At 38.9% G+C, this 20,382-nt stretch overlaps 1 protein-coding gene across 3 annotated transcripts in view; it reads right to left on the minus strand.

Annotated features, from left to right (window-relative positions):
* The window catches only part of smurf1 (SMAD specific E3 ubiquitin protein ligase 1), a 132,674-nt gene that overhangs the window by 59,018 nt on the left and 53,274 nt on the right, over positions 1 to 20,382 (minus strand). For 2 of the 3 annotated variants that reach the window (XM_072559320.1, XM_072559319.1), the window contains exons 3-4: positions 10,170 to 10,278; positions 5,383 to 5,516 (exon numbers count right to left, since the gene is read on the minus strand). In XM_072559320.1, the coding sequence (XP_072415421.1) occupies positions 5,383 to 5,516; positions 10,170 to 10,278 (243 nt within the window). The remainder of the gene's footprint in view (positions 1 to 5,382; positions 5,517 to 10,169; positions 10,279 to 20,382) is intronic. The other variant, XM_072559321.1, reaches the window with a different exon arrangement.

A 20,382-nucleotide genomic window follows, 5' to 3' on the forward strand; every position in this document is an offset into this window, starting at 1 on the left:
ATTTTCATTTCATTTGAGAAAGTGGCTAAACAAATGAAATGGCTGGTGACCATATGACCATATTGTTGATCCAAACAATGTTGGTAGGTAGAGCTAGTATGATATTCGCATTACTATCAGAGGAGTCTGAGGAGTATGATGAGGCGAAAAAAGCCATCTTAAGTGCATATGAGCCAGTACCAGAAGCCTACTGACAAAGTTTTAAGAATCTAAGGAGTGAACCTGGTCAAACATACTTGGAGCTTGAAAGGATCAAATAAAGTCATTTTGATAGGTAGATAAGGGCATTGAAAATAGCTAATATATACGACACTCTTAGAGAGACGATTGTTTAGGAGTACAAAATTCACTTCCTGGAGAAGAGCAGAGAGTTAAAACTACGAGGTTAGAGTGGAAATGGCAGATAATTATGAATTGGTTCATAAATCAACATTTGGCTTCCGACATCAATTGCAATCTGAGAGGGATAGAAATTAGGGAAAAGAGAAATCCTCAGGTGATAAGGGAAAACAAGATCTCATTAAAGATAGTAAAGATAGTTTACACAGGCTAAAAAGGAAGCCCATGACAGGGAAAGAGAAGTAAAAAAGCTCAGGTATTTTCACATTACTATCAACTAAATTCAGTTCACTTCGATCAGTTTTTGGGCATGAGGTGAGAGGACCACTGAAATTAATTAAGAACAAATTGGTGAGTCAGAGTTCAGAGACCACACATTTGGATTCTGTGACAAATTTTAGGGAAGGATTAAATAGAGTGGATGAGTTGGCAAGACGATATCTGAAAGTAGCACAGTATGTGATGAAGCAGGAAGCAGACAACAGACAAGAAATCAAACTTTGTAATTTTGCTGGAGGAGGTAAAGTATTAGTGTTACTTTTTCAGTCGTAGGTGAACCTTTAAAGGCAAGGTTCAGTGAGCTTTATCAAATTGAAAGGAAATTGAGTGAGGGGAACTGTTTAAGAAGAACGCCAGATAGCAAGGAATCTCACAGAGTGCTTCATATGAATATGTTCAAAAGGTTCAGGTTGTAAGCTTGCTTGCTGAGCTGGAAGGCTTGTTTTCAGACATTTCATCACCATACTAGGTAACATAATCAGTGAGCCTCCGGTGAAGCGCTGGTGTTACGCCCCGCATTCTACTTATGTGTCTTGGTCTCTTAAGGTGGGTAAGATAATTTCCGGTTCTTTTTTTCTCAAGAGGATGGGGTCTAAATCAATGTGTTTATTGATGGAGTTCTGGTTAGAATGCCAGGCGTCTAGTAATTCCTGTGTGTGTCTCTGTTTAGCTTGTCCTAGGATACATGTGTTGGCTCAGTCGTAGTGATAACCTTCTTTGTCTGTATGCAAGGATACTAGTCTTGTCTTTTTGTGGCTAGTTGGTGTTCATGTATCCTGGTGGTTAGTTTTCTGCCTGTCTGTCTGATGTAGTGTTTGTTACAGACCTTGCATAGTATTTTGTAAATGACATTCATTTTTGCTGATTGTTTATATAGGGTCCTTTAGGTTCATCAGCTGCTGTTTAAGTGTTTAGGTAGGTTTGTGGGCTACCATGATGCCAAGGGGTCCGACTGGTCTGGAAGTCATTTCAGAGATGTCTTTGATGCATGGTAATGTGGCTAAGGCAAGTTGTATCTGCTTGTTTGAGTTTGTTGTTGATTGGGTACCCATTCTTCTTGAATATGCTGTACAGGTATTTTTCTTCTGCTGCTCATAGTTCCTGGGTGCTGCAGTGTATTGTGGTCTGTTGAAATAATGTCCTGATGCAGCTTCGTTTGTGGGTGTTGGGATGATTGCTTCTGTAGTTAAGCATTTGGTCTGTATGTGTCATTTAGGCTCACTGATGATGTTAGCTAGTATGGTGATGAAAAGTTTGAAAACAAACCTTCCAGCTCAGTGAGCAAACTTATTGATAAGGGACCAGAAGGTTGATGAGGGTAATGAGGTCACTGTGGGGCAAATGGACTACCAAAAGGTGTTTGATAAAGTGTTTCAAAATAGGTTCAACAGCAAAGTTAAAACTCACAAAATAAAAGGAATAATGGGTCTACAAATATGAAAGCTTGAGCAGTTGTGAACAGCTGAATCTTGAACTGGAGAAATAATAGTCTAAGGTTCAGTACCAAGACCACTGCTCTTTCCATTCAAAAAGAATGGCCTAGATTAGGATCTGGAATACGTGGCCAGATGGTATGGTAGAAGCTAATTCAATCATAGCTCTTTTAAAAAAGAATTGGGACACTATCTTAAGAAAATAAATGTTGTAAAGGTTTGGAGTGGGATAGGTGACTCATACTCAGCAGAAGTGTGACAGGCCAAATTAACACCTTCTGTGCTACAATCATTCACTGAGGCAGGCAGATATCACGATACCAGCTAAAGAAACAACTGACATGGGGTGACATGGTGGCTCAATAGTTAGCACTGCTGCCTCACAACACCAGGGACTCAGCCTTAGGCTGTATAGAATTTGCACATTCTTCCTGAGTCTGCGTGGGTTTCCTCCAGGTGCTTTGATTTCATCCCACAGTGCAAAGATGTAGATTGGCCCTGCTAAATTGCCCCATAGTATCCAGGGATGTGCAGGCTAGAGGGATTAGCCATGAGAAATGCAAGGTTAGAGAGGTAAAGGGGTTGGTCAGGGCGGAATGCTCTTCAGAGGGTCTTTATCAATACTTTGCATCAGACCTCACAAAAGAGAAAAACCCATGTAGAAATTGTAGTTGAGGAAAAGGGAGTATGAAATATTGTGTGATAGAAACATCATGAAAGAAAATATTAGGTATTTAGCATCTTTGAAGATGGATAGATTACCAAGTGCAGATGAAATGTTTCACAGACTGCTAACAGAAGCGAGAGATGAAATAGTATAGGCTCCAATCATCATTTTCCATTTCAGTCTGGCTACAGGAATAATACTGGAGGACTGCAACATTGAACCGTTATTTAAAAAGGGACAGGTTGTCTAATTACAGGTCAACCAGTCTATGCAGTCAATCAGTGTACAAAACATTGGAAAAATTCTTAAGGACAGTATAAATCCTTATTTGGAAAGAAAAATTAATCAAGGACAGTAGCTTGGATTTTTAAGTAAGTTTTTTAAAATTAATTTCACTGATTCTTTTAAGGAGATAGCAAGGACAGTTGTCAAATAAAGCTCATTTATTGTAGTCTACATGGATCTTAGCACAGTTTTCAACAAGACTCCACAGAATAGACCAGTTAGGAAATTAAAAACTCTTCAGATCTAAACATAAGTGGCAGGTTGGGTTCAAAACTGGTTCAATGGCAGAAAGTGAAGGGTTTGAGTTAATGATGCACTTATGACTGGAAGGCTATGGAGGGGTCAGTACTAAGCCCTTGGTTTTTGCGATTGATATCAACAATTTAGACTTAAACTTAGGGAATATGGTTGTGCGCTAATGTATGGAGAGAGCATAAATTTTGTGTCTCCATACAGAAGAGGAGCAGTGTTGGAAAAAGGCCAGTCCCAAATGCCCGTTGAAGTCATACTGCATTCTGACTTCAACATTCAGCATTGGTGGGCAATTTTGAAGAATTTCTTACTTTTCAGATTACAATGGTTCAAAGAACTTGCCATCACTTTCTCAATACAACTTGGCTATAATTAATAAATACAGCCTTGCTAGTGCCACCCAAAATCTGAGACTCTTACAAGATGTTGTTCCAATCTGTACAGAAATGTGAGCAGGTATCAGCCTTGGTTGAGTCATAGAGTTGTTGAGTCGTAGAGTCCTAACTAACGGAAACAGACCCTTTGGTCCACCCAGTTCCATCCCAAACATAACCCCAAACTGAATTAGTCCCACCTGCCTGCTCCAGGCTCATAACCCTCCAAACCTTTCCTATTCGAGTAATTACCCAAATTATTTGAAATCCCAAAGGAATTCACTCTTTTTAAACCTTTAGTTCCAAAAACAATTAGGAGTCTGACTGCCCGTCCTCTCACTCTAAACCTGTGCCCTCTCATTCTGGACTCCCACAAGTGGAAGCTAGTAGCTGGGATTTCTCTCTGCTGCTGAATTACTGAATATGCCATTTTTTCCCAAGGGGTGTGTTTATGGGATGTTACTATCTTGGAACAGTTCATTAGTAATAGTTACTGCATCTACTATTCTGTTAAGTTTTCCAAGTGAGTTAAGTTATTCTAAATTCCTCTTTCTTTGGTTGTATTTTAACTATAAAGTCTGAATAAATTGTGCTTTGCTTAACGTCAAGTAGGTTAACCTGTTGCATGTATTATAAAGTGGAGGTTGACCCCCTCTGTGAATTAAACACGCAAAGAGAAGCATCTCATCCTACAATCTGTAAAAAGAGTGTGAAAAGTGGTGTAAGCTTCTTTCAGCAACTCTTAGTGGTTAAATATAATAAATCCCTGACACTCACTTTAAAATCAACAAGTGATAATTTAGTTATCTAACTCAAACAATGAACAAATTAAATAAACTATGAACAAACCAAATAAATCCCTCCTATCTACTAGCTATTCCCAAATAAAATAAAGTTTTCTTGGATTCACAGAGATGCATAGCAGAGACCCTTCAGTCCAACTTGTCCATGCCGATCAGATATCCTAAATCAAAATAGCTCCTTTTGCCAGCACTTGGCCCATGTCTCTCTAAACCCTTCCTATTCATATACCCATACAGATGCCTTTTGTGTAAAAAAGTAATCAATGCAGTCCCACTCCAAAATCTTTAACATTTAACCTAGGCAGACACTCCAGCGCAGCGTTAGAAGTGTACTGCCCAGTTAAAGGTGCTCTTGTCCTTCTTGTCTTGGCACTTTGAGGAACAAAGGGTTCACCTAGATTCCTACCCATTATTTAGGCCTCAATCATTATCAACAAACAACAGGTTATTTAGTTACTTAACTTACTGCTGTTTACAGGATCTTCTGTCCATAAGCTGACTGCCACTTTAATCCATTTTGCAAGTAACCAGAGACTAAAAGACATTTCATTGGCTGTGAAGGGTTTTGGAAATTCTAATGTTATTGATGGTACTACATTAATGCATGTCTGTAATTGATTTTAAACAGAACCAACTTTCTCTTCTGAAGAAAGTCCAACACAAAGTGGGTTATCTTCAGAAAACAAAGGAGAAAAGTCCAATGCCACTTTCCAATACCTGACAGACTTCTAATAAGGAGATGCAAACACCCTTTCTCTATTCTCCCCTCCACAATATGATCCCAATCCATCATATTCATCCAGAATCAAGAGACATTTATTCCATCTGTACCAGGCTATTCAGAGTTCTGGAAAAAACTTGGAAATTATAACTCAAACAGTTCATTATTTAATCCTTGGTTATACATTAGTTCTACTGCCAAAGAAATGATCAAGAGACAGACTACATACAGCCAGTGTCCTTTAGCCTACTGATGGCATTTGATAGCAGCCGAACACAGCCCAGGAAGCCAGCTCCCTGTTTCTTATGTATTTTCTTGTGATTCCATATGCTTATAGTAATTGAATCTGCTTTTCCAATGTACCTGTAAAGGAAGAAGTTATGAGTATGAAAACAAAAGCATCGCCACAAACAATTTAAGATGCTGAAAATTCCTGAAGACCTCTATTAATGTGTTTCCCATTTCTCAGATTTATTTTCGTTTACATATTAACTAGTGCTTTGGGGAATAATTGAAATTAATTAGCATCGGAAGGAAAACCAGGGTAAAGTAGAACTGACAGAAACAGACTGCAGTTGAAAAAAACGTTGCATAAGAAAGAGAATGGACCCATTTGGGGAAAATGCAAGTCATACTGGAATAAATTTGGTGTGCATACATGTAAACGCATGGGAGCAAGGCAAGCAAGTTTTGGGGAGCTGAAAAAAATAAGTAGCTACAGAAGAGCTATGATATCATAACAATAACGGAGATATGGTTTAAAAAAAAGGAGAAATGGACACAATATTTCTGGGTACAATGTTTTCATAAAATATATAAAAAAAGGGAAAAAGGTGATAGGATTGATCAAAGATACTGGTCAAGGAGTAAACTAGGATCATGCGCTGAAGAAATCAGAAAAAAAAAATCGCAGCTATTTAGAATTAAGAAACTGTATAAGTGTTATAATGTTGACTGCATGCTATGGGCCACCAGCACTGGGAAGCATAGAAAGCATAAATTCACAAGCAAACCGTAGTAAAATGGAAGAACTAGAAAGAAGTTTATTTTCTGTTCATTCACTGGATGTGAGCATCATATCAAGGTCAGCATTTATTGGCCGTCCATAACTGGCCTTGAGGTGTTGTTGTAGACCACCTCTTTGAATCACTGCAGTCCATCTGATGTAGGTACATCCATTGTGCTGCTTCAAAGGGAATTTCAGAATTTTGATTCAATAATGGTGAACCAACAGCAATATAGTTTTAAGTCAGAATGCTGTGTGATCTAGTGGGAGCCTGGAGACGGTAGTGTTCCCATACATCTGTTGCACTTGCACTTCTCTGTAGTAAAGGTTGCAGGTTTTGAAGCTGCTGTTAAAAGGTTCCTTAAAAGGTTACTGAAGTGAATTCTGTAGATTGTATACACTACTGTCTCTGAGCTTTAATGGTGCAGGGAGTTAAATGTTTAGATTGGCATTACTTTCATCATTACAATGGGTCATGACTTCCTGAATGATTTAGGGATTATGGAGTCAAGTTGGAGCAGTGTTCTTCCAGGCAAGTAGGGAGCATTCCAACACATTTGTAACTTGTGCCTTGGCAGGCTTTAGGAAGTCAAGTGAGTTATTGCAAAATTTAAAGCCTTTGACCACATGTAACACTGTATTGATGTGGTTGATCCATATTCTGATTATGATAACTCCTAAATTGTTAACAATAGGGGATTTAATGACTGTAATGCCATTAAACATCTAAAGGAGGTGGTTAAATTTTCTCTTTGGAAATAGTCTTGCATTTTTGTGATGAGAACATTATTTGCCACCAAGCATCCCAAACCTGAATGATGCCCAGGTCTTGCTGCCTGTGTGCACAGACTGTTTCAAATGACAAACTGTAAGCATGAAATGCCATGCAATGATTAGTGAATATCCCAAATACTAATCTTATAATAGGAAAGATCATTGGCTGAAAATATGTGGGCCAAGGACACTACCAGAGGAACTTTGCAACAATGTCTTGTCGCTGAGATGACTGACCCAACAACCACATGCATCTTCCTTTATGCTAGATGTGACTTTAATCAGTGGAAAAATTTATTTAATTTCCACTGTCCTCAATGTTATAAGGGTTGCTGGATACCTTGAGGTCACTCTTACTTAGCCAGGTTGAACTGTCATGAATTTTGCGGACAGGACATACTTGGACAAGTTTCTAGTATTGGAGCTATACTGGAGTAACTAGGCTAAAGTTAGTTCTGGTTTCAGTCATAGAAGGAGATATCATCAAGGCTCCTTTGCTGCATACAGAGACACAGAGCTGATTTTTAATATCACACAGACAGAGAATCAAGATTAGCATTTCTAATTCATGGGATTAAGTGGGGGGCTTGGAAAATAAAACTGTCGAAGTGATAAGAAGCAGAGAGCAGTTGTGAATACAGGTAGTTGCTTTTCAGACCTGAGGATTGTGTGCACAGGTAACTCCCAGTGGTCAATGAGAATACAAATGATCTTTCTGACATATATTGAAACCTGGATAAATGTACAATTGCTTCAAAGTATATAGATGACAAATTTGGAAACAGCGAGAATAGTAACAGACTCATGAAATGTACAGCCATATGGTAAATTAATTTTAAATGTGAATTAGGCAATGTAGACTAAATGGCACATTGTTAGAGGGGATATATGTGCAAAAACAAGTGTTCAGCTAGTAGATCAAGTTCAAAGAGGCTGTTAAAATATCAAGATCTTTGGCCTTATAAATGGAGGGATATTGTACAAAAGCAAGAAGGTTGTAGTGACTTTATAAAACATTAGTTAGGCCTCATTAAGAGTACTGTAGTTATTTCTGAGAACCACACTTTATGAAGGATGTTAAATCTTTGAGAAAGAGCACAGGAAATAGACTAGAATGGTACCAGAGGTCAAGGATTTGAGCTGTGTAGAGAGACTAGAGAAATTGAGGTTGTTTTATTGAAGTGTAGAAGGTCAAGAGGAAAGCTGACAGTGCTATTCAAAATCATGAAAGACTCTGATAGTTTCATTTACTTATTCTGTATCCAGTGGCAGATGGGTAAGTAAAGAATATAACTTTAAGGTAATGGGTAAAAGAGCCAGAGGTGATATGAAGAAAAGAAAATCATACAGTGAGTTATAATGATTTTGAATATAGTGACTTGAAAGATCAATGGTAGCAGAGTCAATGATAATTTTTAAAAGGGAATACTTGAAGGAAAAAGTTTTTTAGGATTATGGGGAAAGAACAGGGAGCAAAATCAATTTAACAATTCTTCAGGGAGATGGCACAGACACAAAAGGCCAAATTGCCACCTCTGTGCTATATCAATGATTCTATGACACCAAGACAGTTTAGTTGCATATAAATATAACCAATTTAAAACAAAAAGTCCACTTTCCCACAGATAGTGACTATTTTTATGTGAAATTTATGTATACATCTAGTTGCACCATCACCAGACATTTTAATGCATGTGACTAGTAATGACAAAAATCAAGCCATATAAAATCATTCCCTTCTTCTGACAGCAAGTTTCAGAAATGGTATTTTTAAATATCAACTTTATTGAATGCATTACTACACACTTCCATTATTATCAAATCCTGAGGTGGGATCTAAACCTGGACCTTCTGACCCAGAGGTAGGAACACTACCATTGCATCCCAAGACTCCATTTCTTTTTTAAACAAATGAGAACAGTTTATCGTTCTCTCACACTCAGATGCTAACACTTTAATGATGTTGCTGGCTGGTTCAGAGTTGGGCCATGGCAACAATTGGAATGAATCAATGATTAAAAATGAACTAGCTGATCATTGAAGATGGAATGTGAATCTACTATGATCTTTAGAATAGTAAATTAATGATCACTGCATTAGTCAAAAATATTTTTAAGCAAAAATGTAGATCAGACATTGATTCACAGCTAATTGTTCTACCCTAAGCATGTTAATCATCTACAATGACTCAAGACCTTAAGCAATCCACTTTCTTTCTGCCAAGTTTCAATTTGCGATTGTAACATCCAAAGTATCATATATATTTATCTATTATTAGCATGCAAAAATCTGAAGTTAAATCAATATGTCTTAATGATATATCTCATTAAGTCTCTACATTTTTGCAAATTGTCAGAATTATTTACCCAGCACATGTTTGAGGCATCTAATTTAGATTTAGTACACATTTAGTTTGTTAGTTCTCTCAATTTGATTACTACATAACAAAGATTTTGTTAACTAGTCGATAGAACACAAAAGTCAGGCAATAAGATAAGCTTGTGAAATTCACCATCTCATGACTTTACAAAGGTGTCAGCATTACATTATTCAGCTTTTTAAACCTTTAATCACCCTCTATATCTTGCTTTCCTGCTTTTAGGCAATCCTTAAAAATCAATCTCTTTGACAAAACTTTTGGTCATCTACACTATTCTCCTTGGATTTTATGTCCCAAGGGATATTTCACTGTAAAGATGCTACATAGCATTAGCTATTGCTGTTCCTGAACAACTTTCCTACAACACAAGGCAAACAAATGTTAAGTAAGGAAGCATTAAGCTTGACTTTTAATGTTTTTATGATGGAGGTAGATGCAACAGCAGGAGTAGGAGTCTAGACTGATCTTTCGGGATCAGAAAGTTTATTCATACAAAGTAATCATATCCTATATTGTGAAAATATCCAACTAAAAATTAAAATAAGATGAAATTAGGTACATGTGAACCCAGATTATGTCCTGTTGTATTAATCACCTATTACCAATAACAGTCCCTCTCCATTGACACCTTTCCAAATACAAATAACTGATTACATTCTGAATCAAGTGTTTCTATGTAAATTAATTTACTATTTTGTGTAGATGAGGAGCATTAAAATTCTAATACAAGCACTGGTACATTTTTTGAAATTAGGCTGCTTTTAAAATAAGTGCATTATGCAATAAAAATAACTTAAAGCATAATGAACAAGCCCCAAGAATGATAAGCAACTCCGAAAATAGAAACTGCACTCACAAGTCATAGTGTTGGTTCCATTTTGGATCAAGCGTGTTTTTTACTGTGTCTGTTGAATGACACTGTCCAGAGCCATCGACAATAATTTTGGCAAATGGGTCAGGTAATCCTATTTAAGGTAAAAACAGAATTATTCTTTTTTATAACAGATAAACTGCTAATAATGCGGCAAAACTTCAAATAATTGGAAATTGCATTCTGACCAACATACATATATGAAACTCTAAAGTCCCCATGGATCATAACCATACACAAAAAAAAAATTGATTACACTTCAGTTTCTATTAGTCTCCAAATTAAATTCAAAATATTGTTCATGGCATAGGTACAGAAACTTCACTACAATCCTTTGTGTATACATTGAAAACATGCAAGGGATGATTCTGTGATACATTCTGCAAGGACATTGAATTGAGTAAATTAACAAAGTGTACCGAGTTCAACAGTCCAAAATTAGCTCCCCTGAACTTATTTGGTAACATGCCTAAGCATGTACACCCAGAGACAAAGTTTCCAATTCTTGACAAACCTACATTGGCCCTTACCCATTAGTTCCAAACCAAAATTTCATGGTTTTCCTGCTTGTTTTGGTTTTGTTCAGAAAATGGGTACAATGGGAACTGCATTTGGCACTCACTTGATCTTAAGACACAAGTCTTCAGAAATATTTCTTTATTGTCTACATTTTGGTGAAGCATGATAACTAAACTCTATGAATTGCCTGAGTATGAAGCACAGTTCAATCAACGAACAAAATGTTTTGCAAAACAAAATCTAAAAATTCAAGAACATGGTGTAAATCAGACGTCTGTCTAGATCAATGCTTGGAATGTAATTTAAAACTGCATGCTAGTTAAGATTCTAATGAATAGAAATTGTTTGTGGTAGTTAAGAAGATAGAAAAAAGTTGCCAGAATAAGTGTTAATTATTGTACCAGGAAGCCATTCTAATTTAGGTGTGAGTCAAAAGTTTTTGTATAAGTAGATAGTGCTTGATACCACATAGTGGGAATAAAGCTGGAGAATTTGTGCAGAGGTTAAGTTTCATCCTGTTTAGTTTACCTTCACTGGTAGGTGAAAGATCCTCTGTCTGCAAGCTGGAAGACTGAAATTTGTTATCTTTTTACTAAATTAATAACTGGGATTTACTAAATTAATAAATGATAACTAGTCAGATCAATAACTAAAGTTAGATAAACATTGTAGGGCGGGGTGGTATGCTATAATGGCAACACATGGGAGTTTGGGAATAGCATTCCAATCTTGGACAACAAAATCTACAAAGAAAAAAATCTGTAGCTGAGCAACATTAGCTCAGGGTTGCTGAGTTGGAGTCAAATTCATACATTGCAGCATAAGATAGGGCAGGGAAGTTGCTTGATGTTTGGAGCCAATCCTATTCCTTAGACAAAGTAAAATCAGAGACAGAAAGGAATAACTGAATTATGCTGAGTTATGGAGATCCAGCACATAATAGAGAAACCTTAGTTCTCAACTTTGAAAATCAGATACAAAATTCACTGTACATCTGCAAGAAAATTAGGATTACTGCTTTATGGTCGTGGAACTTATTCAAGGGGGAATAATGAAAAACAAATGATAGTGATGGAGAGCATTATCATCAGGGAGTTAGACATAATTTTCTGAAGCTGTGACTGAGAGTTCCATAGGTTGTGTTCTTGCCTGATGCCACTTTGTGACTGAAGACAATCTTGGAACAGGAGAGGGAAAATTTAATTGGTGTGGTCCACACAGGAACCAACAACATTGGTCAAACTGGGGACATTGTTTGCTGGGAGTGGATAAAGATGCAGAATTAGTTTAAAACACAGATTCTCAAGATGTAATAGAATACAGAACATAGAACAATACAGCGCAGAACAGGCCTTCAGCCCTCGATATTGCGCTGACCTGTGAACTAATCTAAACCCATCACCCTACACTATCCCATCATCATCCACATGATGATCCAAGGACTGTTTGAAGCCCCCAATGTGGCCGAGTTAACTACATTGCCAGGCAGGGCATTACACGCCCTTACTATTCTCTGACATCTGTCTTAAATCTATCACCTCTCAATTTACAGCTATGCCCCCTCGTACAAGCAGACATCATCATCCTAGGAAAAATACTCTCACTATCCAATCTATCTAATCCCTTGATCATCTTGTATGTCTCTATTAAATCCCCTCTTAGCCTTCGTCTCTCCAATGAGAACAGACCCAAGTCTCTCAACCTTTCCTCATAAGACTTTCGTTACAGTCCAGACAACATCCTGGTAAATGCCCTCTGCACCTTTTCCAATGCTTCCACATCCTTCCTGTAATGGGGTGACCAGAACTATACACAGTACTCCAGGTGAGGCCACACTAGCTTTTGGTACAGTTTCAGCATGACATCACGGCTCTGGAAATCAATCCCTCTACCAATAAAAACCTAACACAAGCACTATCAACGTGGGTGGCAACTTTCAGGATCTATGTACATGGATACCAAGATCCCTCTATACATCCACACGACAAAGAATCTTTCCACTGACCCAGTATTCTGCCTTCCTGTTATATTCTTCCCAAAGTGAATCACCTCACATTTATCTGCATTGGATTCCATTTGCCAATTCTGCAGTTTATCCAAGTCTCCCTGCAACCTGCAATATTTTCCCACACTCCACCGACTTTACTGTCATCTGTAAACTTACTAACCTATCCACTTATGCCTGTGCCCAAGTCGTTCATAAAAATGACGAACAGTAATGGACGCAAAACAGATCCTTGTAGCAGACTACTAGTAACTGGACTCCAGGCTGAATATTTTCCATCAACCACCACTCGTTGCCTTACTACAGAAAGCCGTTTCTAATCCAAACTGCTAAATCACCTTCAATCCCCTGCCTCCACATTTTCTCCAATAGCTTACCATGTGGAATCTTATCAAAGGCTTTACTGAAGTTCACGTATACCATGTCAACTGTCCAATCCTCATCCACATGCTTGGTCACCTTCTCAAAAAACTCAACGAGGTTTGAGAGACATGCCCTGCCCTTGATGAATCCATGTTGACTACTTCCAATCAAATTATTGCTTGCTAGATGATTATAAATCCTATCTCTTACAATCCTTTCCAAAACTCTTCCTACAACAAATGTAAGGCTCACTGGTCTATAATTACCTGGGTCATCTCTACTGCTCTTCTTGAAGAAGGGCACAACATTTGCAATCCTTATATCCTCTGGTACTAAAGCTGTAGACAATGACGACTCGAAGGTCAAGGCCAAAGGTTCGGCCATCTCCTCCCAACTTCCCAGTGAATTCCTGGAAAAGTCCCATCAGGCCCAGGGGATTATCTACTTTCACACCTTCTCGAATTGATATCACCTCCTCCTTACTAACCTCAATCCTGTCAAGTCTAATAGCCCATTTCTCTGTCTTTTCCTCGACAATATTCTCCTTTCCCTGAGTGAAAACAGATGAGAAATATACATTTAGCACCTCTTTGATCTCCACAACTTCCCACTTCGATCTTTGACAGGCCTTATTCCTACTCTAGTCATCCTTTTATTCCTCATATACCGATAGAAAGCTTTAGTGTTCTCCTTTATTCTACCTGCTAAACTCTGCTAATGTCAGCTCCTTGCTCTTCTTAACTTCTCGCTTTAAATTCTTCCGAGTTACTCAGAACCATCTTGTGTCAATATCACATAAGCCTCCCTCTTCCACTTAACAAGAGATACAATTTCTCGAGTAAACCATGGTTCCCTTACCTTATTGTTTCCTTCCTGCCTGATAGGGACATACCTAACAAAAACACGCAATATCTGTTCTTTAAACCAGCTCTACATTTTGATTGACCCTATCCCCTGCATTTTGCTGCCCATTCTATGTCTCCTAAGACTTGCCTAATCGCATTATAATTGTCCTTGCCCCATCTAGAACTCTTGCCTTGTGGCACTTACCTATCCCTTTCCATCGCTAAACTAAATGTAACCAAATTATGGTCACTCTCTCCAAACTGCTCACCTATCACTACTAAATCAAACACCTGGCCTGGTTCATTACCAAGTACCAGATCTAGTGAGGCCTCCCCTCTTGACAGCCCTTTGACATACTGTGTCAGGAATTGCACACATTGGACAAAAACAGATCCATCGACATACAGTTATAGCATTTCCAGTCAATGTTGGGGAAGTTAAAGACCCCATAATGACCACCCTGTTCCTTTCACTCCTGCCCAGAATCGATTTGCCAATCCTTTTCTCCACATCCATGGAACTTTGTGGAGGCCTATAAAAAAACTCGCCGCAGTGTGATCTCTCCTCTCCTGTTTCTAACCTCAAACCCATACCACCTCAATAGACGAGTCTTTGTGAAAATATTTTCAGCCACGTTTATACCGTCCTTGACTAACAAAGCCATACCTCCCCCTTTTTTTATCACCTTCCCTGATCTTAATGAAAGATCTAAACCCTGGAACCTGCAACATCCATTCCTGACTTTGCTCTACCCTGTCTAAGAAATAGCCACAACAGCGAAGTCCCAAGATCTGGATTGTTATTTGGTTTTTATACTAAATGAAATATGTCTAGTAGATCAGAGAATTAAAAGCTTGGCTGAAAAGAGTTGTGGGATGAAGTGTCTTCAACTCATTGGCTACTGGCATCAACATTGGGAAAAGAGGGCGTCGTTCGGTTAAGATGAGTTCCATTTAAAACAGGCTGGGCTCAACGTCCAGGTGAATTATATAGCTAAGAGAGCTGTGTCCAGGACCTAACGCAAGGATAATTTGGAAGATGAAGAAATATCTAAAAATCTGAAAGAGAAATATTAAGGCAATAGAGCAGTGTAGCAATTTGACTAAAGACAAGCAGAGTGAGATAGGAAGGGACAGGGAGTTTAACCGTGATTGTGCATCAGTACAAGGTCTTTGCAAAACGTTTAGGGTGGCACAGTGGTTAGCACTGCTGCCTCATAGAGCCAGGGACCTGGGTTCGATTCCTGCCTCAGGCAACAATCTGTGTGGAGTTTGCAAATTCTCCCCGTGTTTGCGTGGGTTCCCTCCGGGTGCTCTGGTTTCCTCCCACAATCGAAAGATGTGCACGTCAGGTGAACTGGCCATGCTAAATTGCCCAAACTGTTTGGTGCATTAGTCAGGGGTTAATATAGGATAGGGGATTGGGTCTGGGTGGGTTACTGTTTTGGAGGGTCAGTGTGGACTTGGTGGGCTGAAGGCCCATCTAATGCTGTAGGCAATCTAATCTAATCTTTGAAACTAATAAAAGTAATTAAAACTGAATGTTCTTTATCTAAATATGCAAATAATCTGTAATCAAATAGATGAACTCACAACAGAAATATACGGTTTAGATCTAATTGCCATTACAGTGATGTGGTTACATGTGATAAAGGAAACACAATTTTAAGAAAAGGCAAAATGGAACAAGAGAAGTAACTTGGATAGTAAAGAGCACATGGACATAAGTGAGAAAGGAACTTGACTCCAAAGTTCAGCAAACAAAATCACAGAATACAGATTAGAAATGTCTTGGGTTAGAAAATACTAATGGAAATTACATAGAGACATAGAACAATACAGCGCAGAACAGGCCCTTCGGCCTTCGATGTTGCGCCAACCCGTGAACTATTCTCAGCTCATCCCCCTACGCTATTCCATCATCATCCATGTGCTTATCTAAGGATTGTTTAAATCTCCCTTATAGGAGAAAGTAGCATAGAGAACGCCTCATCTTCCGCCTCGGAACACTTCAACCCCAGGGCATCAATGTGGACTTCAACAGTTTCCTCATTTCCCTTTCCCCCACCTCACCCTAGTTCTAAACTTCCAGCTCAGCACTGTCCCCATGACTTGTCCGGACTTTGCCTACCTGCCTATCTCCTTTTCCACTTATCCACTCCACCCTCTCCTCCCTGACCTATCACCTTCATCCCCTCCCCCACTCACCCATTGTACTTTATGCTACTTTCTCCCCACCCCCACCCTCCTCTAGCTTATCTCTCCACGCTTCAGGCTCACTGCCTTTATTCCTGATGAAGGGCTTTTGCCTGAAACGTCGATTTCGAAGCCATTTGGATGCTGCCTGAACTGCTGTGCTCTTCCAGCACCACTAATCCAGAATCTGGTTTCCAGCATCTGCAGTCATTGTTTTTACCTCCATTTGCCACCTCTCAGCCCAATCCTGCAGTTTATCGAAGTCCCCCTGCAATCTGTAACATTCTTCGAAACCGTCCACTACTCCACCGACTTTAGTGTCATCTGCAAATTTACTAATCCATCCACCTATGCCTGCACCTAAGTCATTTATAAAAATGACAAACAGTGGTGGTCCCAAAACAGATCCTTGTGCCATACCAATAGTAACTGGGCTCCAGGCTGAATATTTTCCATTAACCACCACTTGCTGCTTTCTTTTAGAAAGCCAGTTTCTAATCCAAACTGCTATCTTACCCTCAACCCCATTCTTCTGCATTTTCTCCAACAGCCTACCATGTGGAACCTTATCAAAGGCTTTACTAAAGTACATGTGTACCGCGTCAACTGCCCTACCTTCATCTAAGTGCTTGGTCACCTTCTCAAAAAACTCAATGAAGTTTGTGAGACATGACCTACCCTTGACAAAATCATGTTGACTATCTGACATCAAATTGTTGCTTGCTAGATGATTATAAATCTCATTTCTTATAATCCTTTCCAAAACTTTTCCTACAACAGAAGTAAGGCTCACTGGTCTATAACTACCTGGGTCATCTCTACTGCCCTTCTTGAACATGGTCACAACATTTGCAATCCTCCAGCCCTCTAGTACTAAACCTGTAGACAATGATGACTCAAATATCAAATCAAAAGACTCAGCTATCTCCTCCCTAGCTTCCCAGAGAATCCTCCGAAAGATCCCATCCAGCCCAGGGGGCTTGTCTACTTTCACTCCTTCTCGAATTGATAACACCTGTTTGTAACTAACCTCGATCCTTTCTAGTCTAATATCTCGTACCTCATTCTTCTCCTCTACGCTCTACAATATTCTCCTTTTCCTGAGTGAAAACCGATGAGAAATGTTCATTGAGCACAGGGTCCACCTTCAACTTCCCACTTCTGTCTTTGACTGGCCCTATTCCTACCCTAGTCATCCTCTTATTCCTCACATACCTATAGAAAGCTTTAGGATTCGCCTTTATTCTATTTGCTAAAGACTGCTCATGTCCTCTCTTTGCTCTTCTTAATTCTCTCTTTAAAGCCTTCCTAGCTGATCTGTAACACTCCATTGCTTCATTTGAACCATCTTGCCTCATCAACACATAAGCATTCTTTTTCTGCTTAACAAGAGATGCAATTTCTGTAGTAAACCACAGTTCCCTTACCTTATCGCTTCCTCCCTGCCTGACAGGGTCATACCTATCAAGGACATGCAATATCTGTTCTTTAAATCAGCTCCACATTTCCATTGTCCCCATCCCCCGCATTTTGCTACCCCGTTCTATGCATCCTAATTCTTGCCTAATCGCATTATAATTGCCCTAGCCCCATCGGTAACTCTTGACTTGTGGCATGTACCTATCCCTTTCCATCACTAAACTAAACGTAACTGAATTATGGTCACTCTCTCCAAAGTGCTCACCTACAACTAAATTAAACACCTGGCCTGGTTCATTACCAAGCACCAGATCCAGTGTGGCCTCCCCTCTTGTCGGCCCTTTGACATACTGCACCAGGAAACCCTCCTTTACACATCGGACAAAAACTGATCCATCCAACGTACTAGAGGTTTAGCATTTCCAGTCAATGTTGGGGAAGTTAAAGGCCGCCATAATGACCACCCTGTTCCTTTTACTCCTACCCAGAATAATTTTGCCAATCCTTTCTTCTACCTCCCTGGAACTCTGCGGAGGCCTATAAAAAAAACTCCAAGCATTGTGACCTCTCCTCTCCCGTTTCTAACCTCAGATCACACTATCTCAGTAGACAAGTCCTTGTCAAAAGTTCTTTCAGCCACCGTTATACTATCCTTGGCTAACAAGGCCACACCTCCCCCTCCTGTACCACTTTGCCTGTTCTTAATGAAACCTGCAACATCCATTCCTCACCCTGCTCTATCCATCTCTCCGAAGTAGCCACAACATCGAAGTTCCAGGTACCTATCCATGCTGCAAGCTCATCTACCTTATTTCAGATACTTCTGGTATTGAATTAGACAAACTTCAAACCAGCTTGCTGTCTGTCAGTACATTCCTGTGACCCTGAAATCCTGTCCCAATCCTCCCTACTCTCATCCCCCTCTGCACTGCAACTACACCACAGGTTCCCATCTGCCTGCTGAGCTAGTTTAAACCCACCCGAATAGCACCAGCTATTGTTATAGGTTCCTTGACAATGGTTGGACAAAGTATTAAGCAATAAATAACTGGAGTTTGTAATAAAAACAATGTAATAAACAAACAGAATTTTCATCTTTATGTAGGCTAGAGAAATCAAATGGTTAAAGATAGGCCAAAAGATGCATTTACAAAATACTTTCACCAGCTTTTTACAAGAATATTTTATAGAATTGAATCTAGTATTGTACAATGAAAAAGCTATTCCTAGTCACTGCATAGTAAAAAGGATGATCATAATAATTGAATTCCATCTTAAGTTTGACAGTAGCATACTCCAGTCCAAAACAAGAATCTTAAACTTAAAGCCAACTATATAGGCATGAAGAAAAAGCTGACAGAGAGTAAACAGACTAAAAGATATGATAAAGACAACGAAAGACATTAAAATTCATGATTCATGATATCCAATAAGATACATTTCACTAAACTATACAAACTTACCAAGAAAGATCCATCTGTGGTTTAGTAGAGAAGTTAAGGTTAGTATTAGATTAAAAGCATCTTTCAAAAGTTTACAGAAAGGTGGTATTAAGCCTGAGGATTAGAAGTGCTCTTAAAAAACAGCATAAGGATGAGTAAAAACTTCCTCAGAAAATTGAGAGTAAACAAAGCAGGAGTATGAAAACATTCCAAAGACTCCACAAATATATGAAAAGGAGATACGCAATGCTAGTCCATCAAGAGGTATAGAAAGGAGAAATTATTATGGGGAATGAGGAAGCAGCAGTAATGTTAACAAAATATGTTTTCTCTACCTGCACATTAAAAGATGCACATTAAATACCAGAAGTGGATGATGTCAAGAACTAATAAGAGTGAGAAAGATGATACTTAATATATTTTAAAAAGTATTGGAGAAATCTGATGGGACTAAAAGCCAACAAATCCCCAGGATTTAGTGGCCGGCTTTTTATGGTTCATAAAGCGATAGTGGATGCAATGGTTGTGAATTTTCAAAATTCCCTGGATCCTAAGATCAATTCAACAAATTGGAAGTCATCACAAATATACAGGAATACATTACAAACAAAAATAGAAATTGCTGGCAGCATCTGTGGAGAGAAATAAGAGTTAGCGTTTCAAGTCCAAACCAACATTTTAAATGATTGTCCTCTTACCTTTCAATCTCCTCAAAGAAACTTCAGCCTTGAGCAGAAATAGGTAAAGAAAAATATAGAAACGGAGGACACTGGTGGGCACCGTAACCCAACACAAGTGATAAAAGCAGCATGAACAGATATGTGGTTCTCTGAACGCACTGGCACTATGAACTACGTACTCTGCCTGTGCAGGATTAATGCTATCATTTGTGTTTTTGCTACATTAGTGACAGCATTGTTATGCACGATTTGTCAAAAACAAATTACATTATGCAGACCACCAATTAATGTCTCTACTTCTATTCAGAACAGAAGTGCTTCAACTTTTCCATAAAAATGCTTGTAGGACAACTCCCATCTAAATTTTTAAAGGTTATTTTACTGGGATGAGTAGTTTCAATGGTAGCCAGTTGGTCCTCAGCAGGAAAACTCCAAATTACCACTACTGCACTTAACCTCTTTGTGCTACAGCTCAAGATCAACCAACAATTATTTCTAGATTTTTGTCAGTAACCTGTCAGTTTACAGCTGAAGTGGTAGATCTGGCATCATCTGGAAAAGTAACCAAGTATCTTTTCTAGATCTGTACATGTTGCAGGGTATCCTTTGCAATTCAGGGGAGCAGATGTGTGGGATCTTGGACCTCACTATGAAATCCCATAGCAATATCTCCAATCATTTCCCAAGTCTTTATAGAATTAAGCCTCCTGTAAATTTAATCCCAGGAGT

This window comes from Chiloscyllium punctatum, chromosome 40 (genome assembly GCF_047496795.1).
Source record: "Chiloscyllium punctatum isolate Juve2018m chromosome 40, sChiPun1.3, whole genome shotgun sequence".
Lineage (NCBI taxonomy): Eukaryota > Metazoa > Chordata > Chondrichthyes > Orectolobiformes > Hemiscylliidae > Chiloscyllium > Chiloscyllium punctatum.